Here is a 25,398-nt window from a genome sequence, read left to right as displayed (position 1 = left end):
GGATTGCCCTCCTGGAATTGTAGTTCCACTTTCTTTCCATAGTCCCTTTTTGCTTCCTTTACTGCTCTTCTTACATTGTGGGCTGCTGCTTTATAATTGTTCATGTTTCTAGCCTGCAGCTCCAAGTTGCAGGCTGCAGTGTGTGTGTTTATGGCATCCCAGATGGTTCTGGTAATCTGTGGTTTTTGGTTGTGGAATGATTTAATTGTAGTTTTGGGTACAATTGCTTCAGTTGTTTCACAAATTAAATCCACCACAGACTCAATGAATCCATTGATGTCATTGGTGACGTCGACAGTGGTGTCCTGGAATGTGCTCCCCACTGCGTCATGTAGTGCAGACTGTAGGACGGCCTCTGATTGGCCTGACCATTTCCTGACCTCTCGCGTCACTGGGGGCGTGCATCATGAGTTTGTTTACTTTGATCTCAGCAAGGTCAGGTATGATTGAAGTCAGGCATAACCTTCTTAAAATTAGGTGCTTGAAGTCTCCAACAACACTGAGCGCAGCATCAGGATTACCGGTCTGTGAGCAGTTCAAGTCTTTGCAAAGATCAGACAGGGCAGCCTCTGTACTCACCTGTGGTGGGATATAGACCGCTGTGATAATGACCGATGTAAATTCCCTTGATAGAAAGTGCAGTGTCCATTTGATTGACAATAACTTCAGGTCAGGTGAGCAGGAACAGGATAGCACTTTAATATTCCCACTGTCACACCAGTCCTTATTCACCCTAAAGCACATCTCCTTTTTTCTTGCCAAGGTCCTCTGTTCTGTCAGATTGGTATACAGAAAGAGTCACCTGGTTGAATGGTGCTGTCTGGTATTCCAGGAATGTCCCAATATAGCTCCACCTCGAGACTGAGAACATTATGGGATGTGACTGTAGAGGCTGAAGTGTGCCAATGCAATAAATTAGACTTCTTCAACAATTAAATTTAATTGATTGGCCTTTTAAAATTGTTCTTTATGCAAAAGTAACTATGAATTATTGAAACATTATCATTATTAGTGCCAATTAATACATGTCTTCCAAATTTAAAGAGTACATTCATTTTGTGAAAAGTTTAGATTTAAATAACCAGTCTATAATTATTCCAGTGACCCCTTCATCCTCCACTTCTGATTCTGACTGCAGCAGTTGTGTTCTTCTTTATCGTCCAGAATTGGACTCTTACTTCTTTGGTGGCCCACCTCGACCTCTTCCTCTCCCAGGCCCAGGTTGAGGCCCCCTGGCATTTCCAGGAGGCCCTTTTCTCGGACCTGGGGCACGGGTCACTGGCCCTCTCGGGTTGGGGGCAGCCAGTGACACTTCTTTTTGCAATTTAACCCCTTTCCCATTTGTTGCTGCACCTGGCTTCGTTTTGGGAGACTTGCTGCCCTTCTCAATTACGACATCTGAGAAGACGGATGGAGAGTAAAAAGAGTGGTGAGGACAGTCAGGTGCAAATTGGCTGACAGTATGTGTAATAAAGGAATACATGAGTGTGTGCGTGTACCAGGTGGGGGTGGCTCTTCCTCAGTGGGAGGCGGGATTAGAGACTTGTCTGGCAGCAGATCCTCCAAGTCTTTCATCACTTGATTAGTGCTGTCCTTGTTGTTCCTGCGGTTCTTCTCCTCGTCTCGAGCCTAAAGTGTCCACCAACATACAGACAGTCATTCATTTGGTTTAATTCTAAGCAAAGTAGATCAGAAAAACAGCAAAATTGGAAGAACACAGAGCTGAAATGTAACAAGAGAATACTGATACTAACCATTTGCATTTTTCTTTTAAGGTCCATGTTTGCTTGTTGGTATCCCTTTGACACTGTATTCAGGTAGTATATAGCCAACCTGTTGTACAGTATAAACAATTTGTTTAAAGGAAGAGTTACAACATACCAGGCCTGGACCACAGAAGTCATGCCTTCTGTATTTGTCTTATATTTGTGAGTAGCCACCTTTAAATGATATTATTTTCACTATAGTGTAAGCTCAAAAGTGCTTATCATCAGAATAATTTGAAAGATTATATAATCACTTTTTTTTTTTTTTTTTAAACCCACACATAGCAACTTTAAAAAAAGGATTCAGTGTTTCTCACCAGAATTATCATATATGCCTGGCAGTGTGGAGAAGGATTATAGTCAATTTACAGATATATGACTTTGCAGTTAAAGATGAGAATAATATACAGAAAATATGAAAGGAATGAAATAAACTATATTTGAATATATTTTTATATATTACTATATATTTTGTTAGGGGTGTAGAAGTGCACTAGGAGGATTTTGATTCCTCAGTATTTCTAAAACTCTGGCTACAGCCCTGTTTGGTTGTTAAAAGCTGATTTGGAGAGTGTAAAGTCAGTACATAGTGTAGAAAGTGCATCAAGTCATGTAGAGACAGTTTGCCATTCAGAACATTGTAATGTGTTATTTCAATGCCAATTTAAGTCTCCCTTCTTTCCAGTAAATGGCATTTCACTTCTGTGTTTTTTAGATGATTCAACACAGTATTTAAAAGACAATTTTGAATGGATATTTAAATGATACTTACACCATGAGAAGAACAGCAGGCAAGATGAGTCCAGGGTTAGTGGCGTAGGTGAAAATGCTCCCTATGAAGGCAGGTAGATCCTGTTCTATAGTATCCATGATCACATCATACATCTTTTCTTTGCCACTGGGGGAAAAACATGATACATGATCAAATACACTGTATCAGCCTTTGGATAAAAAGTGTCCATCATATGGATAATTCATATTTCATTATAATGTAACATTTCTACTGTCTCCAACTGACCTGAATGGCCCACAGTCGAAGGATGGAGACAAGGTCATGATAGTGTAGACCACAGGCAGCAAGCTGAGGAAAAGCACAAGCAGCAGCAGGGCCATGTAGAAGTTGTTGGACCGTGAGGCCTTGAAGACTCGCTCATGAGGAACATTACAGGACATAACTGCCCAGCACTGGAAGTACATTGAGGTCAGGAGACGCAAAACGTTCAGACCCACCAGACCTGGAGCATAAAATGCTCCCATCCTGAGGAAAACAGCAGGTTTAGCAACATTATTTAAAAATTACTGCATACTCTGCTATAAACAGCTTCCTTCAAATTCTACATAATCTATTCAACATTCAAATTTAGTGAATTAATATAAATAGGTCATGTTACTTTTGTAACACTTTACCTCCATAAACACCATAGTAAAACAAATAACAACCCAGCTTGTGGAAGCAATCCACCCTCTGTTTTTTGCAGCAGAAGGAGGCCTCATTAGTCAACCATTAGTCCCATTAGTGAATCACCAGTAAGATAGAAGGAGACAGAAAATAAAATCAACCATGTAGATGTAGAGTAATTCACCATATCATTCCTTGATTGAAGATAAGCCCGAGCACATTTCCACTAATGTCAAACTCTCCATATGAAGGCTGGAATAAACACAACAACATGATTAGCAAGTTCACCTGAATTAATAAAAACCTGGTCGATACCACTTTGCATTTGCTCCTCTCTCTCTCTCTCCCTCTCTCTCTGTAATTAAGTTCTCATTGCAGTTTCCTGTTTCACTCAATGTTGGAGGTCACCTGTCTTGCCAGATGTCATTGTATGGTATCAGGTTGAATTAGATCCAACATGGACTGTGCTGTACTCACACAGTGTTCAATAATAGCTTAATGACATAGGAGCTATACAATAATTATACCAACACACTCATTAAACTGATACACCTGCATTAAATTCAGATATGATAAATGTTCAGATAAATGTTCAGTTATTTGATGTAACCTGTAGCCTACAGTACAGTCCACATAAATTGTTTAATGATTTGTGATTTTGGTGGGAGAAATTATTAGATAAACATAAACACAAACACACACCGTGATCCACTGACAGTAGTGGAAAGTACATTTACTGTACTTAAGTACAATTGCGAGGTACTTGTACTTTACTTAAGTATTTCCATTCAATACTACTTTATACTTCCACTCCACTACATTTCAGAGGGAAATATTGTACTTTCTACTCCACAACATTTATTTGACAGCTTTAGTTACTTTTCAGATGAAGATTTGACACAATTGATAATATAACAAGCTTTTAAAATACAACACATTGTTAAAGATTAAATCAGCAATTTCCAACATTTTTTGGCTTTTGACGTCTTACATAAAGCAGTGTGTAGTCGAGGTCACATTTCAGATGTCTATGACTTGTTAACAGCTCCACCAAATAGTGATTTTTCCCTCTAAACTTCTCACATGGTTTAATTTCAATAAATGTTCAAATGATCCCAAATTTCACCAAAAATCAAAGATTAGAGAAAAAGTCCAAAAACATAAAACAGATTTACATATCAGAACATTTTTTTCCTCTTTCCTCTCCCATTAATCATCTCACGAACCGTCAGATTTATCTGGTGACCCTTTTGAGGGGCCCAAACTCTAGGTTGGGAACCACTGTACTAAACTAGCTAACTGTACATTAAGCAGTTCAAACTAGCTCCAACTCCAGCAACTACAACAGTGCTACAAACATGCTGCTTACACACTGATGCTTCAATATTAATAATCTAATGATGTCCAAACCACTACTTTTACTGCAATGCTTTAATTCTGCTGCTAATCCTTATGTACTTTTACTTAAGCAAGGATCTATATACTTCTTCCACCTCTGCCCACTGACACACAGTGCAAGCACTCACAAATCCGGCCTCCAGGTCCCAGCACCAACAGTAGTTGAGGAAGCGGACAATGAGAGCTCGCAGAAAGTCACCAATCAGGATGGTCAAATAGGTCACTTGAACATCGGACACAATCAGCCTCACAAATTCCTACACAGCAAAAGAAGCCAGCAATAAAAAAGCACAAGAAATAAGAACAACTACATAAGAACAAATACAGACTGAGCAATGAAATCAGATATTTGTTCTTTCTGGCTTGACTGAGTAAGGATGCCAGAAAAATTATGTTGCAAACCAAGCTAAATTGGATAACAGTATATAATGCCACTACTCACTATTCCCACTGCAGTTTCCCAGCAGGGTCCCCTGATGACGTCGGCAGGGTGGACATTTGGAGGAGGCACATCTGTGGTGTTGAAGTGCAAGGTGTAGTTGGCATTGTACTGATTCAAAGCCCATTCAGTGGCATTCTTGATGGTTTTTTCGCTCTCCAACTACAGAATAGAGAATACATAAAAGAATATTCAAGGCAAGTCAAACATTTTTTATGTGGCACACTCCACATACAGGGAAATGTACAGTTTGTAGCCTGGTTTTAATGAGATGTATATTTAGTCTATGTCTCTGGAAGCTGTTTTAACTAAGTGTAACTGATGTTTTAACATGTTTAGTTGACTTGAAGGTTCATGCAATATTTTAAAGGGGATGTATCATGCACATTTCCAGGTCTATATTTTTACTCTGGGGCTCTACAGGAATATCTTTGCATGATTTACAGTTCAAATAACTCCTTATTTATCTTATACTGGCTCTTTATGCAGCCCCTCAGTTCAGCCTCTGTCTGAAACAGGTCATTTTAGCTCCTGTCTCTTTAAGGCCCCCCTCCCGATGAGCCCACTCTGTTCTGATTGGTTAGCTCCCGGAAGCTCCAGAGGCTACGTAAACCAAGCTGCCAAGAAGAGCGCCGAGCTGTGAAGCCAATTTGACATAGTTGCTAAACCATGTAATTACAACTTCCGGGTCTGTCACATGATGCAGACTGCCGCAAAGAGCATTTTTCCTGCACACCGTCATTGGAAAAGGAGCAGCTATAAAAAGGTGAATATATTTTGTCACAACAAAATGATTCGGTTTACTATCAGAATTTGATCCATTCAGTCCAATAACATTTGGAAAGTCTAGAGGAGCCACATGATTAAATTATTTTTTCCTCATTCCAACCACAAATTAAGTCTGAGCATCATCAGGGTAATTTATTTACAGTGGGAAGACAATTTTTTGGCTTCATGTGCCATCGAGCAACTTTCATAACAGTGAACAGGGCGCCATCATTGAGTCCAGTATCCAGTTCAGAAACAGGAAACTCACACACTGCCACATAATGTCATACCTTGGCAGTAACCTCATCAAACAAGGCGAAGAGGAAGGTGTAAAGGTTTCCCAAGAAGAGGGCAAAGATGCGTCCCAGTTGCCACTTGAGGGCAACGCGGGGGTGATAGTCCTCCAGCTCAGCGATGGTCTCAAACAGAGGAGGACACACCAACCCCAGCAGAGACATCACAAACTCCACCTGGTGCATTGGGTGATAGAGGGGAGTTACTAATCTCATTTTTCATTTTTATTGTCAACCCTTAACTCTCCCAAATTTCATGGTATTCTCTATAAAGTGATAATATTTAAATAAATCCCAAACGTCTCATGTCAACCTGCCTCGTTCTTTTCAAACCAGGTAAGATTTTCCTGCTTCATATTAGCAAACTCCTGAGAGCGTTTCACCACATAGTAGATGAGGTATCCACTGCCTCCAAGGCAGCAAAGGATCAGAAAGTTTGCAAGAACCCTGAGGAAGCGACGGAGGTGGATGTTCTCATCCTTCTGGTTCTCCTGTTCATCAACAATGGATTCCTAGAGCAGGATAAAATGAATCAGATTAATGAAACAAAGTTTCAGTTCTTTCATTTATAAATTTAAATCCCTGGTACTGCAAGCTCAGATGATGTTTCCAGTTGAGAAGAAGTTAGAGTCACATGCTTACTTAAAACACAACATGTCTTGTGGCTGTTGGCAAAAAAACTGGTATCCCACCTCCATCCATTCAGGATATTTCCTTTCATGACTTTTGAATTTTGGTACAAAATGGTGATTATAAAAGGAAACTGTTGCTCTTTTCCAAAGCTCAGCCTCCAAACACATATACTGTATACACACATATACTGTATACACACACACACACACCTGCTAACCTTGAAGCTGGTGGTGATGGAGGCGTACTTATTGTCTGCAGTCTCTGGGTTTCCTATCAGGTAGTCCCAGCTGGTGAACATCTTCCAGCTGAAGGTGAACTCTCCCTCTTCTGCCCCGTCCCCTCCTTCATTCGAGTTACGAGCCATCCTGAGAAAAATAAAACAAAGATAAATACAGCCAAATATCTCCATGTGTATGTCTCTGCATGACTGCCTGTGTGTGTGTGTGTGTGTGTGTGTGTGTGTGTGTGTCTTGCCTACGTTCTAATGACAACCATCAGGCTGTATCCAAAGATGCCGACGCCCACCAGCAGGTATGCCAGAGGGAGTCTGTAGTGCAGCACCCCGAGTGTTGGTGCGTTGTTGTAGTAGCCGTAGAACAAAAAAGAGTACTTGCAGTATCCCTGTTGGTGTATAGAAATGAATATTGACTCTTGCAGTAACATTAATTAATGCTCATGTACCAACCGCAGCACCAGCTTCAAGGTCTAAAAGTTATTTGTTTGTGTAGTTGTTTGTCATATTTCACAAATCAAAGCACAATGTCTTTTCTGCATTGTAGATTTCTTAAAAAAGCTGTAATGATTTTCTGTTTTCTTTAGTGACCAGCGGCTTTATTGTGGTAAATGTTAAACAACAATTTGCATGATGCAAATCAGTTATAGTACAGTGATAAATAAAGCTCAGATCCTCACACCAAAATCAAGAAGCACAGAGTAGTCCATGGCCGTTTTCTGCTCGTCTCGCGGCACAGTTTTCCTGGGAATGGAGCCAAAGGGAAGACCCAAGAGAATCTAAACACAGCAGAGAAGGAAAGGAGAGAGCTGATAGCATGTGCAATATCTGCTTCATCAAATATAATCTTCCAACATTAATTAGGGCTGTACCTCAGGCAGTACCACTAGGCCAAACATGAACCCAAACAGGACCAGATTCAGACCATACATCCACCTCAGAAAAATGAAGTAGGATGCCACAGATGACCCAAAGTGACCTATGAGCAGGACAACAGAGAACATGACTCAGAAATGTGGTGATAGCTTATTAGAAACAGTATTGCTCAGTGATTATTTTCAGATAATGTCATGGTGGTACCAACTTTCTACTTCTTTAATCTTTCTCTCCCAGGGTATGCAGGCTGTTTTGAAGTTCTCAAAGTCTCGTTTAAACTTGATAAATTTCTGGGGATAAAAGTCAATATCAATATCATCCACGCGATAATCCAACAGAGTTGCCGTAGCTTTAAGTGTCACCAAAAATGAGCAGATTACCTTGGTCATCATGACTTTGAATGCATACAGCTTCCTGCCTCTTCCTTTCCCAAGAGCTCCTTCGAACTTTTCAACAAACTCCTGGGCCTCCCTATTTGGCCAATCAGAGAAAACACACACATCAACCAAGGAAACAATGTGTGAACAGAGTAAACAATGAATGAATTAGTTAGTGGTAACAGGATGTATAAAAACGACAGGTTTGGGATGATTTACTGATTGATGATACTCTGCATACGGTGAAAGAGCATTGAGCAGGAAGACTTGGCAAGCAGCAGGTCAGTCAACCACAACAGCATGCATTAAACAGTGTCAAGCTCATGAAAAAGTTAAGGCAGCTCGCCTATCAAGTTCCCTTCCCAGAAACGTGCTTACACAGATGTGTACATACAGAAACATGCGCACTGACTATAAACACACTGACCTACACAACTCCTTAGCTTGGCTCTGGTGAAACAGCGGCTACTGTTTACAGTTATGTCACGCTGAGAGGGAGATGTCCAACAGGCTGAACTACAGCCAGCTTTGTGTGTGTTTTCCTGAGATTTATAGACGATGATCATCATGTATCTACTGTGCTTCTCACAAAAGGGATCATTTCCATAACTGAATACAATTTTCAGAAGTTTCTGAATGATGTTATTTCCCGTTGTCTTCTTCTCTGTGCAGAATTCATTTATGTTTTCTTTATAAGAGATTAGTCAGGTTAAATCTGCCAAAAGAAGTCTTAATTGTGGGCAATCAGAGGTCAGTTCTGTTGTGTCCTGAAAGTGTAATGGCTTTGATTTGCAATGTGTCAGTTTCAAAATATTCTACTTTGTGTTTGCTCAAAGTAGCTTTCTTCTGATATAGTTCACAGCACTGATAAAGAGGAGTATCAAACAGCTAAAACGGCGACAAACAAGCTTTAATAATGCATAATCAGCATCACATGTACAGGACATTAGTGATGGTAGGCATTAAGGAAAGTTTTTTGTAAGCAATGAACAAAAAGCAAATGAGCAACAGACAAAATGCAGCAGCAAAAATCCTTAAAATCAAGTTCAATCAGCTAGAGATGAACTAAAAGCAAGCAGGCAGAGGGAGGATGTGAGTTAAGGTTGGCTACTGTTTTTTTGTTTTTTGTCTTTACTTGAGCAGTATGAGTCTCCTCTTCATACGCCAGGGTTTATTCCTTAGTGTAGCGATCAGTTTCTTCTTCTCCTCTACTTGTTCCATTAGGGCTGCCACCTCTCCCTCCGACATAGATTCTTCATCAGATTCAGAGGAGGAAGAAGAGCTGATAAAGGGAAAAAGCAGTCATGTGCTATGGCTCTGCCAAGATGTTACTCAAGCCAAATCTAAACTTAAGACACCAGGCAGCAACAGCGACTCTTTTTTACCTGCCTGCAATGAACATGTGTCATGTCATACAATGCAGAGGAAATGCAGCAATTCAGTCACTGTGAGACAGTTTTGATCTTATTTTTCTTGCTGTTTGAAAACAGTTTTGCATGTCCATCATTTCTGATCATAGTTTAAAATCAAAACTTCAATTTAGCACTTGCATCATTTACATCTTTTGCATCTGTGATATCATGTTTGTAAGAATGTGTTGAGTTACAGTAAGATATGGTATATGTCTTAACAGCCTAAGTGAGCCTGAGCTAGTCATGTACAGTATGTGATAATATAGTTTTAATACATTTAATGAAAAAAGTTAAATGCAATAAAGAAAAAACAATATGCCAGTGTTCAAGGCCACATTTATACTGTATGGTCTGTGACAGTGTCTTTACAGGTCTCCCTAAAAAATCGATCAGACAGCTGCAGCTGATTCAGAACGCTGCCGCTTGAGTCCTTTCTAAAACCAAGAAAGTGGATCACATCACTCCAGTTCTCAGATCTTTACACTGGCTTCCTGACTGTCAAAGTATTTATTTCAAAATAATGTTCTTGGTTTATAAAGCACTGAATGGTTTAGGGCCAAATTACATTTCTGATCTGCTGCTACGTTATGAACCATCCAGACCTCTCAGCTCATCTGGGACAGGTCTGCTTTCTGTACCCAGAGTAAAAAACTAAACATGGAACAAACCCCCAGAAAACTGCAGGTCTGCTGCAACTCTCAGTTCTTATAAATCACAGTTGAAGACTTTTCTGTTCGCCTCTGCCTTTTATTATATCAAATTCCAGGATTTTGATTAATATCTTACACTGCACTGTAACTTTTACTCTCTTACTTTTATCAGTCTTATTCTATTTTAGCTTATTTTTATTTTACTTTTAACTTTTTTAATTGTATTTAAATGTCTTTTTATATTGCCTTATCTTGTTTTTGCATTCTTTCTTAATGGCTTTTATGTTTTATATAAAGCACTTTAACCTGCCTTCTTGTTGAAATGTGCTATATAAATAAACTTGCCTTGCCTTGTAACATATTTGTTGTGATAGTATTGATGTGATTTGCACTCTGTTAATGTTTCCTGAATATATGCCACAGAGTTTCATAGTCTGCCAGGAGTCTGTATGGAGAAAGCCCCTGTGCGGGTGTGTGGAGCATGCAGGTAGGTGAGAGACAGCTCTCAGAGAATACTGCACCTGCTCATCTTCCCATTCTTCTTCTTTTTGTCCTTCTCACCACCTTTATCTTTATCTCCTTTCCCTTTAGCATTTCTCTCCTTCTCCTTATTCTGCTCCTCTTTCTCCTTCTTGGACGCCGCTCTCCCTCCATTTTTCTTCTTCCCTCGGTCCCCCTCGCTCTCTTCATCACTTTCCTCCTTAGCGGCTTTTCTCCTTTTGGAGGCTTTTGAACCTTTGCTTTTCACACTCCTGTTGTCCTCGTCATCATCTTCATCGCTTTCCTGGAGCTTGGCCTTCTTCTTTCTCCCTCTCTTCCTTGGTGCCTCATCCTCTTCATCTTCTTCATCATCACTGACCTGTTTGGTTTTACGTTGTGGTTTGACTCTTCTGTTTTTACTTCTTTTCCTGGCCTCATCTAAGACACACATTAACACATTTTCGATAAGTAATAATAAGTAAAGTGAGTGCAACAGTGAAATTACTATAGTATAATTTTTCCAGCTCATTAAAATTACATAGAACAATAATAGAGTTTACAAGAATTATCTTAAATGATTCCAGTGAACCTCTAAGAGAGAGGAAATTTGGAGAAAAGATGTAAACCAGCTTTAAAAAAAGGAGACAGAAGAAGGACAAGCAGATTTTCTGTGCATCACACCTTCACATATTTAAAAAATGTAAAGGAAATAGGCCAATAGCCTGCTTAATTGAATTGAAATGTTTACTCACCTTCACTTCCACTGTCCAACTCAGCATCAACCTCCATCCCAACTGTGAATATATGTAAGAAAAAAGCCAGACACAAATTTAAATAAAAAATTTCAAATAGATATCTTACTTGTAATGACAGTCCTAATGAAACATGGTGAACATCTAAAGTAGAAAATAAATTCATTGCAGGAAAAAAAATAAAGTGGCATATAGAGAAAAAAAATCTTTCTCACCATCTTCAACTTTAATTGCTGCATCATTTCTCTTCTTAGGAGGCATTCTGTTAGTTAATTTTATCTTCTTATTCTCCGATTACTCCTCCTCTGCTCACTTCAGACTCTGCCTCCTCTACATCCATGAGTCTCTCAGTGGGAGCGGCTGCAACACCTGTGAAGGTATTGTGTCAAAGAGCCAGGATACACACACTCATACACTCACACACACACACACACACACACACACACACACACACACACACACAGGAACAGTTGGGTCTCTGTGTCTCTGTTTGGGCTGTTTAAAGACCGGGCTCCTTGACGACGCCAAAGACACAAAGCCCATTAGATGACAATCAGGAGCACAGTGGAAGAAAACAGAATCTATCACACAATGGACTTGTCAATCAAACTGCTAATTGATATTTGACTGGAGCAACAAGAGCACATAGACGATCCACGTGCTTTCATCTTTATTCAAACTGGATGATGTATAACAACTTGTATAATTATCTGTATGTGATTATACAAAGAAATGGCATTGACCTCAAAAACTGATAGTTTGACATTTCCCATCATTTACTTGTGACCCAGAAAGGAGACACCAGAGTAAATGTAAGCATAAAGGTCAGGTCCCATTAAAGTTGGATGAAAGCTTAAGTAATCCTGAGCGAAAAGTGAAACAAGCCCCTGTATTTAAACGCAGCACACAGTGTTCTTAACATACTTCATCTATAACTTAAATAATAGTGCTCATTAAAGGGATAGATCACAAGATTTCATTAAGAGTTTGCAATAGCTTTAATGGTGAGAAAGAGGTGAAAGTGAGGACTATGTATCCTGGCATGTTGTTATCACATTATGTGTTGCAAACACCAAGATGCAGCTGCTACCTTATGGTCAAATGTCAGATCTGACCTCTTGAATAATGTAGTGAAACAGGAGATGTCGATCTGCTATGCAGCTAACACAGAGAGCAACGCACTTCCGGGGGATTATATGAATGCTGGCCTGATGGGTTGTACCCAAAAGACAGGCTTAGCCCTCCTCATCCTGCTCCTCCTCTTGCTCCACCTCTTCATTGCCCCCTCCACTTCCTGCAACCAGTCGATACTCTTCTTCACCCCTCTTCATCCTTCCTTCTCATGTATACTGTACTTAACCTCAGAGGAGGCCTTAATGCATTTATTCCTAAGATCAATCAACTAAAAAGGTTCTAACTTTCTACCAATTCACACGGAGGCTCATTGGCCTCCGAAGCAAAAGTGGACACCATCAAATCAGTGCTTGTAGCGCCACAATGTCTCACTCTTCCCTTCATTAATGTTGGTGAATAAGAGATAGCCATCGCAGTGCAGCGGATATTAAGATATCCGGTGATGTGAAACGCTTCATGGCTCAGTTTTCTGCCACATTGTACAAGCATGGAGGGAAACTGGAATGGAGCCAAAACACAACTCCAGTAAGAGGGTGAATCAGCGGGCATCAGAGGGTTGGTATTACCTGAATGAGAAAGAGTTAGGCAGATTACGACAGGCTAAAGTAAACAGAGAAGATGGAGACTTTACTTGTCTCCATATCAAAGTCTCCTCAGTCTTCATTAAATAATGTGATTGACAATCTTTGGCCCATGATGAAAGAATAAAACATAGAGGCTCAAATAACTGCAGAATGAATGGGCCTTCTTAATGTTTACTTACCATTAATTGATCATGAGCATCAATGGAACTGGATCTGATTGGCTCAGTAATTCAATGTCGGTGGCATTATGAGCTTGTTGACTTGTTGTCTTAAATGATTTAGACGCAACACTTCATTCATTTGCAAAAACAGATAAACACAATTCTTAAAATGAATTTAAAAAACACCTGTTTGATTGATTGTCCCTGGAGTGTACACACACACACACACACACACACACACACACACACACACACACACACACATAAACACACACACACACATATAAAAACATGATTTAGGATAATAAATACAAACAGAGACATCTGTTTTTGCATAAGAACCCCCACTTATTCCTAAATGACAGCTCTTACACACAGGCAAACATCTTAAATTTCAATTGAATCTTCCCTGAACAAAACACTGAATCACTATCAATGTATTGAATGTCAGGTTAATAACTAACAAGACAACACTGTTACTTTTACATTTGACTGACAGGTCTGCTGAATGAGCGGTTGATTGACAGATCGCTCACTATCGAGCAGGTGCACGGCAGAGCAGAATCAGCTACTGGGACACAGGATATGACTGTCGGGTTATCAGATGATACGAGTCAGACATCCATGAAGGTCCGGAGACCACGCTGAATGGATTTATACTGACAGCTCAAATCTGAGTGTTTGGCACAGATTCGGAGGAGTAAATCTGACTCTGTGGGTGTGTGTTTTCCAAGTTCAGGGCTCATTCTGTGTATCACATATGTATTATGCAGCTAAGGACAGATTTACATTGAGTGCGTAAGTGCAGCCAGATTTGAGTGAGCGATCCACTTAAGCCCAGCTAGCTAGGTTAAATGGCCTCCATGTCTAATGAATTGTTTAATACTTTGGCCCAGTCACAGGGCCGGGGACAGCTGTGTTCAGTGTCTCAGAGGCCAAGAGAAGAATTATGTGTCAGGATGGTTTAAAATGATTATAATTTTGAGGAGAGCTGAACTAATTTGTTAGGCAAATGAAAGGTCAGCTAAGGTAAAGAACAATTGCATGAGTTTAGTTCACACATTTAAAAAACCTGACATAAAAAAACTGCTTGCACTGAAGCCTGAAAGAAAATTATATTCATTATTTACTTATTTATTGAATAAACAAAGGAACAACTGCATTCCAATTTAAAATGCTTACAGTTGCTTTTATCATCATGTGTATGTTGCATCATCAGAAAGTTAAAAAAAAATCTTTAATTTGACGTTAAAGAGAAAATGTAAACAAAAGGACTACTGCATGAATACACATGTTAATTACATTTTCTTTTTGTCATGAAAACAAAGTTGGAAAACGTACACTAACTGCCATCACGTCAGCATCCTTGTCACTGTCACGTATATCTGAGTGTTACTTTCTCAGTAAAGTGCTTGGATTTGAGAGGCACTTTGCTGATATGCCCCTCAGTGTCTCTGCAGGCTCGGCACCCTGTACATCCTCGGTTCACTCTGTCGAGGGAAACCGGGCAGGTACCCAGAAGCCCCGTGGTTGCCATGGTGATGGGTCCTGGAGACAGGGGCTCTGGTGACTGGAAGATGATGCTCTTGGTATCTAACAGAAGAAGGAGGGTTGCGTCCATTCTTACCATGATAAAACCTCTGACTACAGCCGTGGTTTTCTTCTCCATCTGCTGCATGGTGAGATATAGCACAAGAGAAATGTATCACTTTAACAGAGTAGTTTAATTTGTTTGTGTGAAGTAAAATCTCTTTTAAATACCTTGATTTAATGTACAATTAATCTAAATAATTCATTAAAAAGTCTTGCAGTTTAACAATTGTTTTGTTATTGCATTAGATCTTTCATTTTATCCTGTATCTCACCTTCATGGTCTTGTAGTGAAGCATTATTGTTCTTTTGTTGATCTGCAGCCTCTGATGCAGCTTTTCTGGCCTCCTCCAAATCCATTGCAGCCTTCAGTGCTGCTCGCTTGTTCTTCTTCTTGTTCTCTTCATTTTGCTTGAATGAGAAACACAAACTATATAAGATTGACAACAGGAAACAATAACAAAACAACAAATTGACGACAGCTCATTGTGTAACTGCAAAAGTTGAGAAAAGTAAGGCATGTGGAAAGGTGCTCAGATTGATGCTGCTCTCCACAAGTAACACAGTGCTGAGGGCTGAATTCTTCCTTTTTTGTTGCTAAGGCATGCTACCAAATGTTTTGGATCCAGCTTGATGGCATGGACCCAGACTTGAGCTGTTACTCTGCTGCTCTCTGCTGGAGTGATGCTACAAATACAACCACAGTAGCACAGAGAGGGTCCACTTGTGCATCTATGCACTGAGTACCAAGGGTGCTGAAATGCATCAGTAAAACAAGCCTGGATGACCAACAATTAACAAACATAAATTTCTTATTTTTTCTTGCTTGAAACTCAATTTCTTCTTCTTCATGTGGAGTATGTTACAGCTGAAAATTGTGACATACTGTAGACAAAATTTTCCACCTTCATTCCTCTTAAATTTCCAAGTGGAGACATTATTTTATCCAGTGATGGTAGAAACTAGAGAACTAGTGATCGATAAGAGGATAAACAAAATCAAATCTGGGATTACTGCTTGTAGTTTTTTCTTCAGTTCCACATTAGCTTCTTTGTAGCTTTTGGATGTGGATTGCAGGTAATAAATGGCCAGCCTGAAAGATAAAATAGCAGATTATTAGCATCAAAGAACCAAAAATGTTACACCTAAAAGGAAGTAATGACAACATGGTCATGCAAATTCACATAGTCTGCTGCTGACTCACACCATAAGCAATATGAAGGGCAGCACCAGTCCAGGGTTAGAGGCATAGCTGAACACTTTACTAAACCAGGCTGGGAAGTCCGACTCCAACGTCTCATGAATCACGTCAAACATACGATTCTTGCCACTAAAGCGAAGAGAGTGACTGTTACAGAAAGCCAAGTAATAAGATTGTAAATACCAGATCCCTTGAACAAACTTTACGTTACCTGAAGGGTCCACAGTCAAACGATGGGGGGATGGTGACGATGGTGTAGATGGCAGGCAGAGTGGACAGGAAGAGGATGACCAGCAGCATTGCCATGTAGAAGTTATTGGAGCCAGAAGCTTTGAAGACTCTTTCCTGCGGCACATTACAGCACATCACAGCCCAGCACTGCAGGTACATGGACACATGGAGCCGGAGGACATTCAGGGCAGGCAGGCAGGGAGCATAGAAAGCACCCATCCTGAAGGAAAAGATCAGGCAACACTGCATGGAGGACAGGCTAAAAGTGGTTTCCTATTGTAGCATTCCTGTGCTGCTGATTGTGAATGTGTTTAAAAACATGAACATTGACAATGTGCTTAATATGTCTTTTAAATAAAACCACTGTCTCTCACCCACCATATCATTCCTTGGTTGAAGATCAGGCCCAGGACATTCCCACTGACATCAAACTCAGAGTACGACGGCTTTAACAGGAAGAAACAAAAAAAAGGGATAAAAATAACTCTGCTGTGACTCACACTCACACATCACTGCCCAGAAAGAGATTGTGGTGCTCAGTGTTTTTTTTAAAAAAACAACAAAAAAAAAAGCAGTGGTCAGTTAGAAAAAGATGACTCACAAATCCAGCCTCTAGGTCCCAGCACCAGCAGTAGTTGAGAAAACGAACAAGCACGGCTCTCAGGAAATCCCCAATCAGCAGCGTGATGTAGGTTGTCATGGTATCAGATATGATGAGTCGAACAAATTCCTGCAAAGGACGTAGCAACCATGAAAAATGTATAGTGTGGAATTTTAATGGCTATTTATAATTAAAAAGACAGAATTGATACTTTCAGGAAAGTTGATGAAATCTGTGGTTGTTTGCCTCAAGATGATCATTTTATGAAGGTTAAAGTTTTTTATTTACTACTTTATCACTGAGTATATGTCTCAAAATTTAACATACATGTGTGATTTATGTGTACAGGTGTAAAAAAAAAATACACTGCATTTCATTTTTAATGCAAATCTTAAATAGCTTGAACTTAGTATCTTTTTTCACCTTTTATCTGCACCTCAAATATGGTAAAGATTTCTTAAAGTAACAGAATAAGACATCATGAAGTAAATAATTACATGAATAAATTCTGATAAAATATCTAATGCAGCCATGTAATTGTGACATGTCTCATACATTTTAAAAACTTTTAAAATCAATCATTCATACTAAAGCAATATCTAATCACATTACTGTCTCTGTCCAGTCTGTCTTGATTTGACAGGTACAGACTGAGTGATGAATGAAATATGAACAGACTTTGGGAAAATATAAACTGCTAAAATGAATTAAAAATGACGTTCAATAAACTCTGTGAGGCTATATCATAAACATTGTCTCTATTTATCATGTTATTATTATTTCATTATGTATTAATTTGATTTTGAACACATCTCCATAACTTTCTGCTTTAAGTAATAATATCATACAAAGTTACATGATAGTCTACACACACACATACACTGACCTGCCCCACCATGGTCTCCCAGCAGGGCCCCCGAGGCACATCAGCAGGGTGGACTGGGATGGGTGGAGCAGTGCTGTTTTCTGATACAGTACCATTGTAAAGACTGGCTTCCCATGTGGTTATATTAAACTTTATGACCTTTTCCTCTTCCCTCTGCAACACACACCTCAGGTTAAGCAAAATGTAAAATTATAAAGCATCTAACGCAACCACACACACACCAGTTCTCACTTTGAGGTTGATCTCATCCATGAGTGCAATAATGAAGGTGTAGAGATTTCCCAAGAAGAGGGCAAAGATGCGACCCAGCTGCCACTGCAGGGCGACACGAGGGTGGTAGTTCTCCAGGGCACTGATGACATCAAACAGCATGGGGCAGAACATGCCCAGTAATGACATGACCATGTTCACCTGGGAAAAAAAGAAGGGCTTTAGACTCAAGGAAACTTGTGTGACTTGTAAAGCATCATGGAATACAGAGTTTTTGAGAGATGAGCCAATTTGTCAACTTAAACAGTACATGATGATGGACTGCAAAATTATCTTTTTGTTTCCAGGTAGTTACGTATAGTGTGCATGCTAACACTGTAGCAAACAGTAAACCAAAGGTGGCTAGAAATTAGGCATACACTTTTGGACATAATAATATATAAACCAAAGATCTACCAGAATACCAAACTTCAAGAATAACTAAAGTGGGCAAAATTACCATAGTTAAAGGTTTTAAGGTTGTTGAATTGTGATGTATTTCACTATTTTACTGCTATGATCATCCCATCCTACAAGTTTGTTAGGGTCTGGTTCCTCACCTCAAAATACTGGATGAAGCATCATTATTGTTATTAGTTATTGAGTGATTGATTGACTGAGTGAAGTTTGGGCCACATGACAAAGATTATGTAGGTAACCACGCTTTTATGATCAAAATCAATCACTTCAGTCATCTTCCTGTTTTTGAAGGGTCTTGAAAATTTGTACAGTGCAATGCAAAACCCTTGCCTCGGTGAGTGTTATCCTGTGTGAAATGATTATTTGAGTGATATACATGGTCATGGTCAAGTGTTCAGCTACACAACCTTCAACACATTAGCTGTGTCAAAAGTCCATACTACGTACTTATTCTAAGCAGGTTTTGAATGCAGTGTGTTCACTCAAAACAGTCAGTAGGCACACAGAAAACTGATTTTTGAGTGGGCCATGGATGGACACTATTTCCCGACAATGCAATGTGCAAATGGATGCTAAAGTAGTTGTGGATGGTGGTGAGACTGTTCCAGTAATGCCTCCAGAAACAAAAATACGATTACATTTTTGGAAAAACATTTAATTGGCAGTTGCTTTCTGAAGTTACAGTTTAATTGACATCCAATGGCGCAGTAAGTAATGTATAATTTCCTCTTAGTGTAAAATGCTTAGATATGTTAATTTCTCTTACAGTAACTTCAGAAACTGCATGTTGTTACTATGTAGTATGGAAGTGGGACAAAGTTACTGAATGGTACGGTTTAAGTATTCACACATGACAGAGCCACAGATCTAATTGACAGCTAATCCTCTCATGTTGTAGGGTGACCAATAGAGCTATTTCACAAGAGATATTTGACTTGTTTTAGCAGGAAAAACAAAGGTTGTAACTAAAAACATAAAGAATGGCTTTGTTCCATTTAAGTATCCCAGTAAGTCAAACCGGTAAGGCAACATGACATCCTGCAGCTGTAAGTGGAATGCAGCCTTAATTCAGGGCAGATGGGCTCCACTTAAACAAAACTGGCTCACGGATGCTCTCTGCTAACCTAACATATAGCAGACACCATGAACATGCTACCACATCTAGCAACTATCCAAGCTACTTGTCCATGTTTGCTGACCAGTCTGTCGTCTTAGTTCCGATTTTAACAGTAGTACATTTTCTAGTGGACTCTGACTCTCTGGTGACATTTTTAATATCCTGGTCAAGATTAGTATCAGGGAGTTTTGTGATAGGCCTTCAAGATCTGCTGTGTCATCTAATTTAATAAGCATTCATTTGCACACTACACTTCTTTCTACTACTACTTACTACTTTAATACTAATACTAATACTACTTTCTTTTTTACCTCCATCTACCTCTCTAGTTAAGCTTGGTCTTTTTAATGTTTTTAATGTTAGAGCTCTCTCTAGCAAGACTTTTATAAAACGATTTTATTATTTCTAATCAGTTTGATTTTATGTTTTTAACAGAGACATGGTTGTAATCTGGGGATGACTGTCAGGTTGACAGAGGTGAACTATGACCAGTTTAAATGGGCGTGGTGGAGCTGTAGCTGCAAATGCTACCCCATAAAGGTGACTAATGTCTGTAGTTTTGAAGTACTTGTTTATAAAATTAAATGTGCATCCCCCACCCTCTGTGCAACTATTTATTGTCCTCCTAGATCTACATTAGATTTTTTTACCTGAACTCTCAGATTTTCTTATCATCCATTGTTCTTACTTGTGATTGAATTATTTTAACTGGTGATTTTAATATCCATGTTGACAAACCCTCTGATTCATTTGTCACAGAGTTTCTTAACATAGTCAATTCATTGGGTCAACAGCAACATGTTTTTGGGCCTACACATAACTGCAGGCACATTTTGGACCAGGTGTTTAGCTATGGTATGGGTATTGGTCCTCTGTCTCACTTTCTCTCATTTCTCATTTCTACCTCATTCCTTTCCCACCAGCTGTGATTCTCCAGCCCATCGAGGGCAAACTTCTGAGAGCGACGCACTACAAAGTAGATGAGGTATCCACTTCCTGCTAAGCAGCACAAGACCAGGAAGTTAGCCAGCACCCGCAGGAAACGAGTCAGATGGATGTTGTCATCCTTTCGGCTCTCTTGCTCCTCTAAGATGGCCTCCTGTCGAGGCAGCAGGAGGGATATACAAGATGTAGGTAAATATGTAATGTATATGACATCCACGACTGTACTGAAACATTAATAGTCAGCTGCATTGACCTTGAAGCTGGTGGTGATGGAGGCAAACTTATTGTCTGCAGTTTCAGGGTTTCCTATCAGGTAGTCCCAGCTGGTGAACATCTTCCAGCTGAAGTTAAAGCTGTTATCATCTCCAACCCCCGACTCGTTCGCATTACGGGCCATCCTTCAATCAAAAATAATTACAGATTCAGTATAATGTTGTGCTTTAATGACATTAAAAAGTAGTATGAAGTCATAATAAACTCACGTTCTGATGACCACCATATAGCTATAGGCCACTGTACCGACACCAACCAGGAAGTAAGACAGAGGCATACGGAACTTGAGCCAGCCAATGGCACGCTGGTTGTTGTAGTAACCATAGAAGAGGACTGAATACTGGGCGTAACCCTGTGGAGCAAAGTCACAGATTTTCTCATTTCAAGCTTTTGTTATCACTTACTGTGACTTTCTATAAGAACTTTGTGACACAACGTAAATATTTTTACAAAATAGTAATTGACACATATGAGTAAAAGTGACAAAACATAACAAAATGACATTTAATGAGGAGGGTGTGAGTATGTCAAAAGTTTTAAAACAACCCCATTTTTCCAGTTTTTATTGATTAGATTAAATATTTGTTAAACAAAGAGATTCAGTAAATTTAGACATTAGGCTATGTACGTTTTAATAAAAACTGGAAAAATTGAGGTTTTCTAAAACTTTTGACCAGTAGTGTAGATAACCAACTGACTCCAAAGTCCCATAAGACAGCAAAGTCCATGGCACTGCCCTCGTCAGCCCTCGGGACCGTCTTTCTTGGGATGCTGCCGTAGGGTCGCCCCATTAATGCCTGTTAGTAACAAACACAAGTGAGCAAGAAGATGTCATTAGAAAGAAACCTCAAAGCATCCAAAAACACAGACTGAACAGATACACAGATGCAGTGCAGGGAAATGCTAACTTTTTTCTGCTGAATTAAAGCCACACACCTCTGGCACCATAACCAGGCCAAAGGTCAGACCGAACAAGATCATGTTGATGCCATACATCCACCTCAGGAAGATAAAGTAAGAGGCAACTGAGGAGCCAAAATGACCTGAGAAGAACAGAGGATAAACACGAGGATGATTGTTACACCAATGCTGACTTTAAAGAAGGGAAGGTGGATGATTCTTCATAGTCTTGCATAGTCTCATAGTCTCTTGTTTTGTTGTGTATAAGAGTAGATAAGTTTCTTGAGGCTGTGAGGGAAAATCTACCAAACTTACTTTCAATCTCCTTGATTTTCATCTCCCATGGAATGCAGGCAGTTTTGAAGTTATCTAAGTCTCGTTGAAATTTCATCAATTTCTAAAAAAGGGGAGTGAAATCAAAATGCTTCATATATTTAACAATATTATTTGAATAATTATATAAATCAATCAAAGCGGTCACCGTTTCCTTGCCTTGATCATTACGACCTTGTATGCATAGAGCTTCCTGCCTTTCCCTTTTCCCAAAGCTCCCTCATATTTCTCCACAAACTCCTGAGACTCCCTACAAGGAAGAAGATGATTTGATTTAAAGTGAATCACAGGTCACACCTTGAATTATGGCTGATCCTACGAGTGCAGAGGATCCTGATCATTTCAGGACCCTAATTCAAATTAAGGTGAATTTACCGTAATGTTGTGAGTTTCTTTTTCATGGGCCAGGGTTTCCCTCTGAGACTCTGGATCAGTTTCTTCCTCTCCTCCACTGCCTCCTTCAGCTTCTCCAGCTCCTCCGGTGACAGAGACTCCAGTTTCACCACTTCCTCCTCATGCTTCTCTTCTTCATTGTCAACTTCCTCACCACTTGTCTCCTGTTCTGAACTGAGGTGTAACAGAGTGTGGTTTTTAATTTTCTTTGCACCTTTTGTCTGTGCACCACAGAATATTGATATTGCTTATCTGTTTTCCTCAGTGGGAACATACAGACAGGATAATAATTTACCTTGTCTCAACTACTTTCTTGTGCTTCTTCTTTGCTTTCTCTTTCACTGCACGTTTACCCCCATCCTCTTCTTTCTCTTCTTTTTTGGCACTTCCATGTTTCTTTTTTCCCTCTACATTTCCATCTTCAGCTTCTCTCTTCCCCTGCTCCTCCTCCTCCTCCTCATCCTCTTCCACTTTTCTTCTTTTTTCATTTTTTAGATTTTTCTTACTCTTTGCTGCCCTATCACTCTTTACTTTGGCCTGTTCCTCCTCATCCTTCTCTCTCCCCTTTTCACCTAGATCATTCTTTGCCTTCCTTCTCCTGCCTCTTTCTTTTCTCTCACCTACATCCTGTAATTCCTCTTCACCTTCTGCTGCTCTAGAAGCTCCTTTTCTCCTTCCATTTCCCTTCTTCTTTCTCTCTCTGTCATTATTCTTTCTTTTTGGTCTGCTTTTTTCCCGCTCATGTTCCTCTTGAAATGTGGAAACTTCATCCTCGTCACCTGAAGTAAAAATGCACATGATATGTTTATTCAGTATGGCAATAAGGATTAATAATGCTGGACATACTCATTATTTACACTCACTCATGTTGGTGACACTGTGATAGTGTCACTTTCTTGCTTTCTGTAATGCTATAAACTCATGATTAATGTTTTCAATCCAATTATATTCTTTTCTATCTCATTGATTTATTTTTATCCAGGTGTGATAATCTGGGGGTAATTGCGGATGCAGGTCGTGAAACAGGGACAGATGGGGGTGCACATTTTAGTCCACATATGTGGAAAAAAAGGACTGCAGTTGATAAACTGATGGAGCAGCGAGACCAGGTGGATAGATGGTGGCAGCTGAGACTGTGAAGCTGCTCAGAGTAAAGAACAACCCAGTCATAGCCACCACAAAATCCCAAACCCAGAAACAAGACAGAAAATACACACTAAACACCAATGACAAGTCTACAAAACACGATAAAGACCTGCTACCTTTGCAATCATTTTTTCAGTTCATAAAATGTTTTACGATCACCTAGTAACCCGAATCATAGGAGGTGATACGTGATTATACATAACAACCCACTCACCTGCAAAGTCCAGTCCAATGTCAACTGTGAACAGAGAAATCATTTCTAGCTAAATAAGCACCATCATTTAAATCTCTTCTGAAAATGTGCTGTTGTATGAAACATTTGTATAATCCATTTTTTTTATCTTCTTTATCTTTCTGGTTTTGTAGTGTTTATTTCTGCAACTTCTCATGCTGGGTCTCCCTTGAAAAGAGGTTTCCAGCCTCAGTGGGTAATAAAGGTTAAAGAAATAACATATTGTAACATTTTCTGTGGTTTTATTTCTTTCACTTTCTTCATCTTGATGTTATTGCCAACCTTTGCCTCCTCTGACCTCAGCTTCATAAATACAGTCAATTTTTTATAACCTCAATAGAGCACTGACCCCTTTCACTGGTCGAGCTTAGCCTACCTCATTGTGTACCTGGCACTATTGTCTTCAGTGAAGGAGCATAAAGGGGTAAGACAAAAAAGGACCACTGATGGATTGAACAGATATTCATGTAGCCGGCCCTTTGATGTGTGTTCTTAGTGTAACCAGAGTGGCCAGCACACAGGTCATTACGGCCGTGTGCAGCAGAGGGGCACAAAAGAGACAAACAATGGCCTAATGAAGGGAGACGGGGTGGCTCAGCCCACAAGGACGAGGGAGACAGCCAAGGGCCAGAGGCCAGCTCCCAAATATGCAGCTGAGAGAGAGAGATGCAAGGGAGTAGGAGGGTAAATATGTGTGTGTTGATGGGTGGTCTTTTATCAATGATTAAAACCAGAAATCATGTGTCAATAGCTGCATTGTTTTGTCTCGTTTTGCCTCTGACTTTAAGACTTAATTAAGCTCATTAAGGATTATGGATTTTTTTTTTTTGTCCAAGAGTAGATTCAAATCAGTTATCACAACTAAATATGTAATAAACACATAACAAACAGACAGCGTACTTACAGTATTTAGTGGTAAATACTGGAAAATAATCAATGATATTCTCTACTTAAACACAATAAAATTAAATCAAAATTTAACATAAGATCAAGTAAATCTAGCAAACTTTTATCCCCACAAGCACAAAGAATGAAGGCTCTCTATTACAGTAACCGGGCTCCTGCGTCACACAATGTGGAAACCACAATAACAATTTGGTCATAGAAATATAAAGAAGCATGGTCTTACTGTCATTCTCAGAAGTGATCAGCTTGTCCCGGGGCATCTTCCTCTCATGGTCCTGCACCTCCTACAACAGTCGCCCCAAGATCCAGGAGGCTCAGTGCACATGTGAGTAGAAAATGAAGCTTCAGTGGTCTCTCTTTCTCCTTCTACCTCTTTAGATAGAAGGATACAGCTAATCCAAGCCAACACACTGCCATGGGAATGGAGAGTGTGTTTTTATATGTATGTGTGTGTGTGTGTGTGTGTGTGTGTATGTGTGCGCGCGCATGGAGGGGCTGGTACATGATGAGTAACTCACATGAGAAGTTTACTTTTTTCTCGCCACCCATCGACCCGAAACAGGGACAATGACAGCATGGAAACCCTAGAGCCACGCAATTTCACTACTGATCAATTATTCA

The 25,398-nt window shown here is 39.7% G+C and overlaps 2 protein-coding genes across 3 annotated transcripts; both read right to left on the bottom strand.

Annotated features, from left to right (window-relative positions):
- Positions 1-1,174: 1,174 nt before the first annotated feature.
- tmc2b (transmembrane channel-like 2b) lies at positions 1,175-11,736 on the bottom strand. The gene is made up of 20 exons (XM_042421943.1): positions 11,691-11,736; positions 11,476-11,517; positions 10,765-11,161; positions 9,317-9,463; positions 8,185-8,275; positions 8,013-8,094; positions 7,801-7,907; positions 7,609-7,707; positions 7,175-7,317; positions 6,914-7,061; positions 6,381-6,575; positions 6,061-6,240; positions 5,006-5,164; positions 4,692-4,820; positions 3,350-3,417; positions 2,785-3,024; positions 2,539-2,664; positions 1,755-1,833; positions 1,500-1,629; positions 1,175-1,398 (listed from the first exon to the last, which is right to left on the bottom strand). Exons 1-20 carry the CDS (start codon positions 11,734-11,736, stop codon positions 1,175-1,177), a joined length of 2,832 nt encoding a protein of 943 aa, XP_042277877.1.
- A 2,830-nt stretch (positions 11,737-14,566) lies between these two features.
- On the bottom strand, positions 14,567-25,223 carry tmc1 (transmembrane channel-like 1). 2 transcript variants are annotated; one of them, XM_042421773.1, is made up of 20 exons: positions 25,001-25,223; positions 23,854-23,877; positions 22,789-23,272; positions 22,476-22,667; positions 22,260-22,350; positions 22,083-22,164; positions 21,804-21,910; positions 21,566-21,664; positions 21,077-21,219; positions 20,848-20,992; positions 20,554-20,748; positions 18,095-18,274; positions 17,864-18,016; positions 16,978-17,106; positions 16,755-16,822; positions 16,357-16,596; positions 16,149-16,274; positions 15,959-16,037; positions 15,220-15,355; positions 14,567-15,026 (listed from the first exon to the last, which is right to left on the bottom strand). In XM_042421773.1, exons 1-20 carry the CDS (start codon positions 25,035-25,037, stop codon positions 14,800-14,802), a joined length of 2,937 nt encoding a protein of 978 aa, XP_042277707.1. In that variant the 5' UTR covers positions 25,038-25,223; the 3' UTR covers positions 14,567-14,799. The 2 variants fall into 2 exon arrangements, with proteins under 2 accessions (XP_042277707.1, XP_042277708.1); XM_042421774.1 differs by having other exon boundaries at positions 14,567-15,023.
- Between the last annotated feature and the right edge of the window lie 175 nt (positions 25,224-25,398).

The sequence above is a fragment of the Thunnus maccoyii genome, chromosome 9 (assembly GCF_910596095.1).
Source record: "Thunnus maccoyii chromosome 9, fThuMac1.1, whole genome shotgun sequence".
Lineage (NCBI taxonomy): Eukaryota > Metazoa > Chordata > Actinopteri > Scombriformes > Scombridae > Thunnus > Thunnus maccoyii.
Note: the sequence above shows the minus strand (reverse complement) of the source record. Positions and strands in the feature narration are given on the sequence as shown.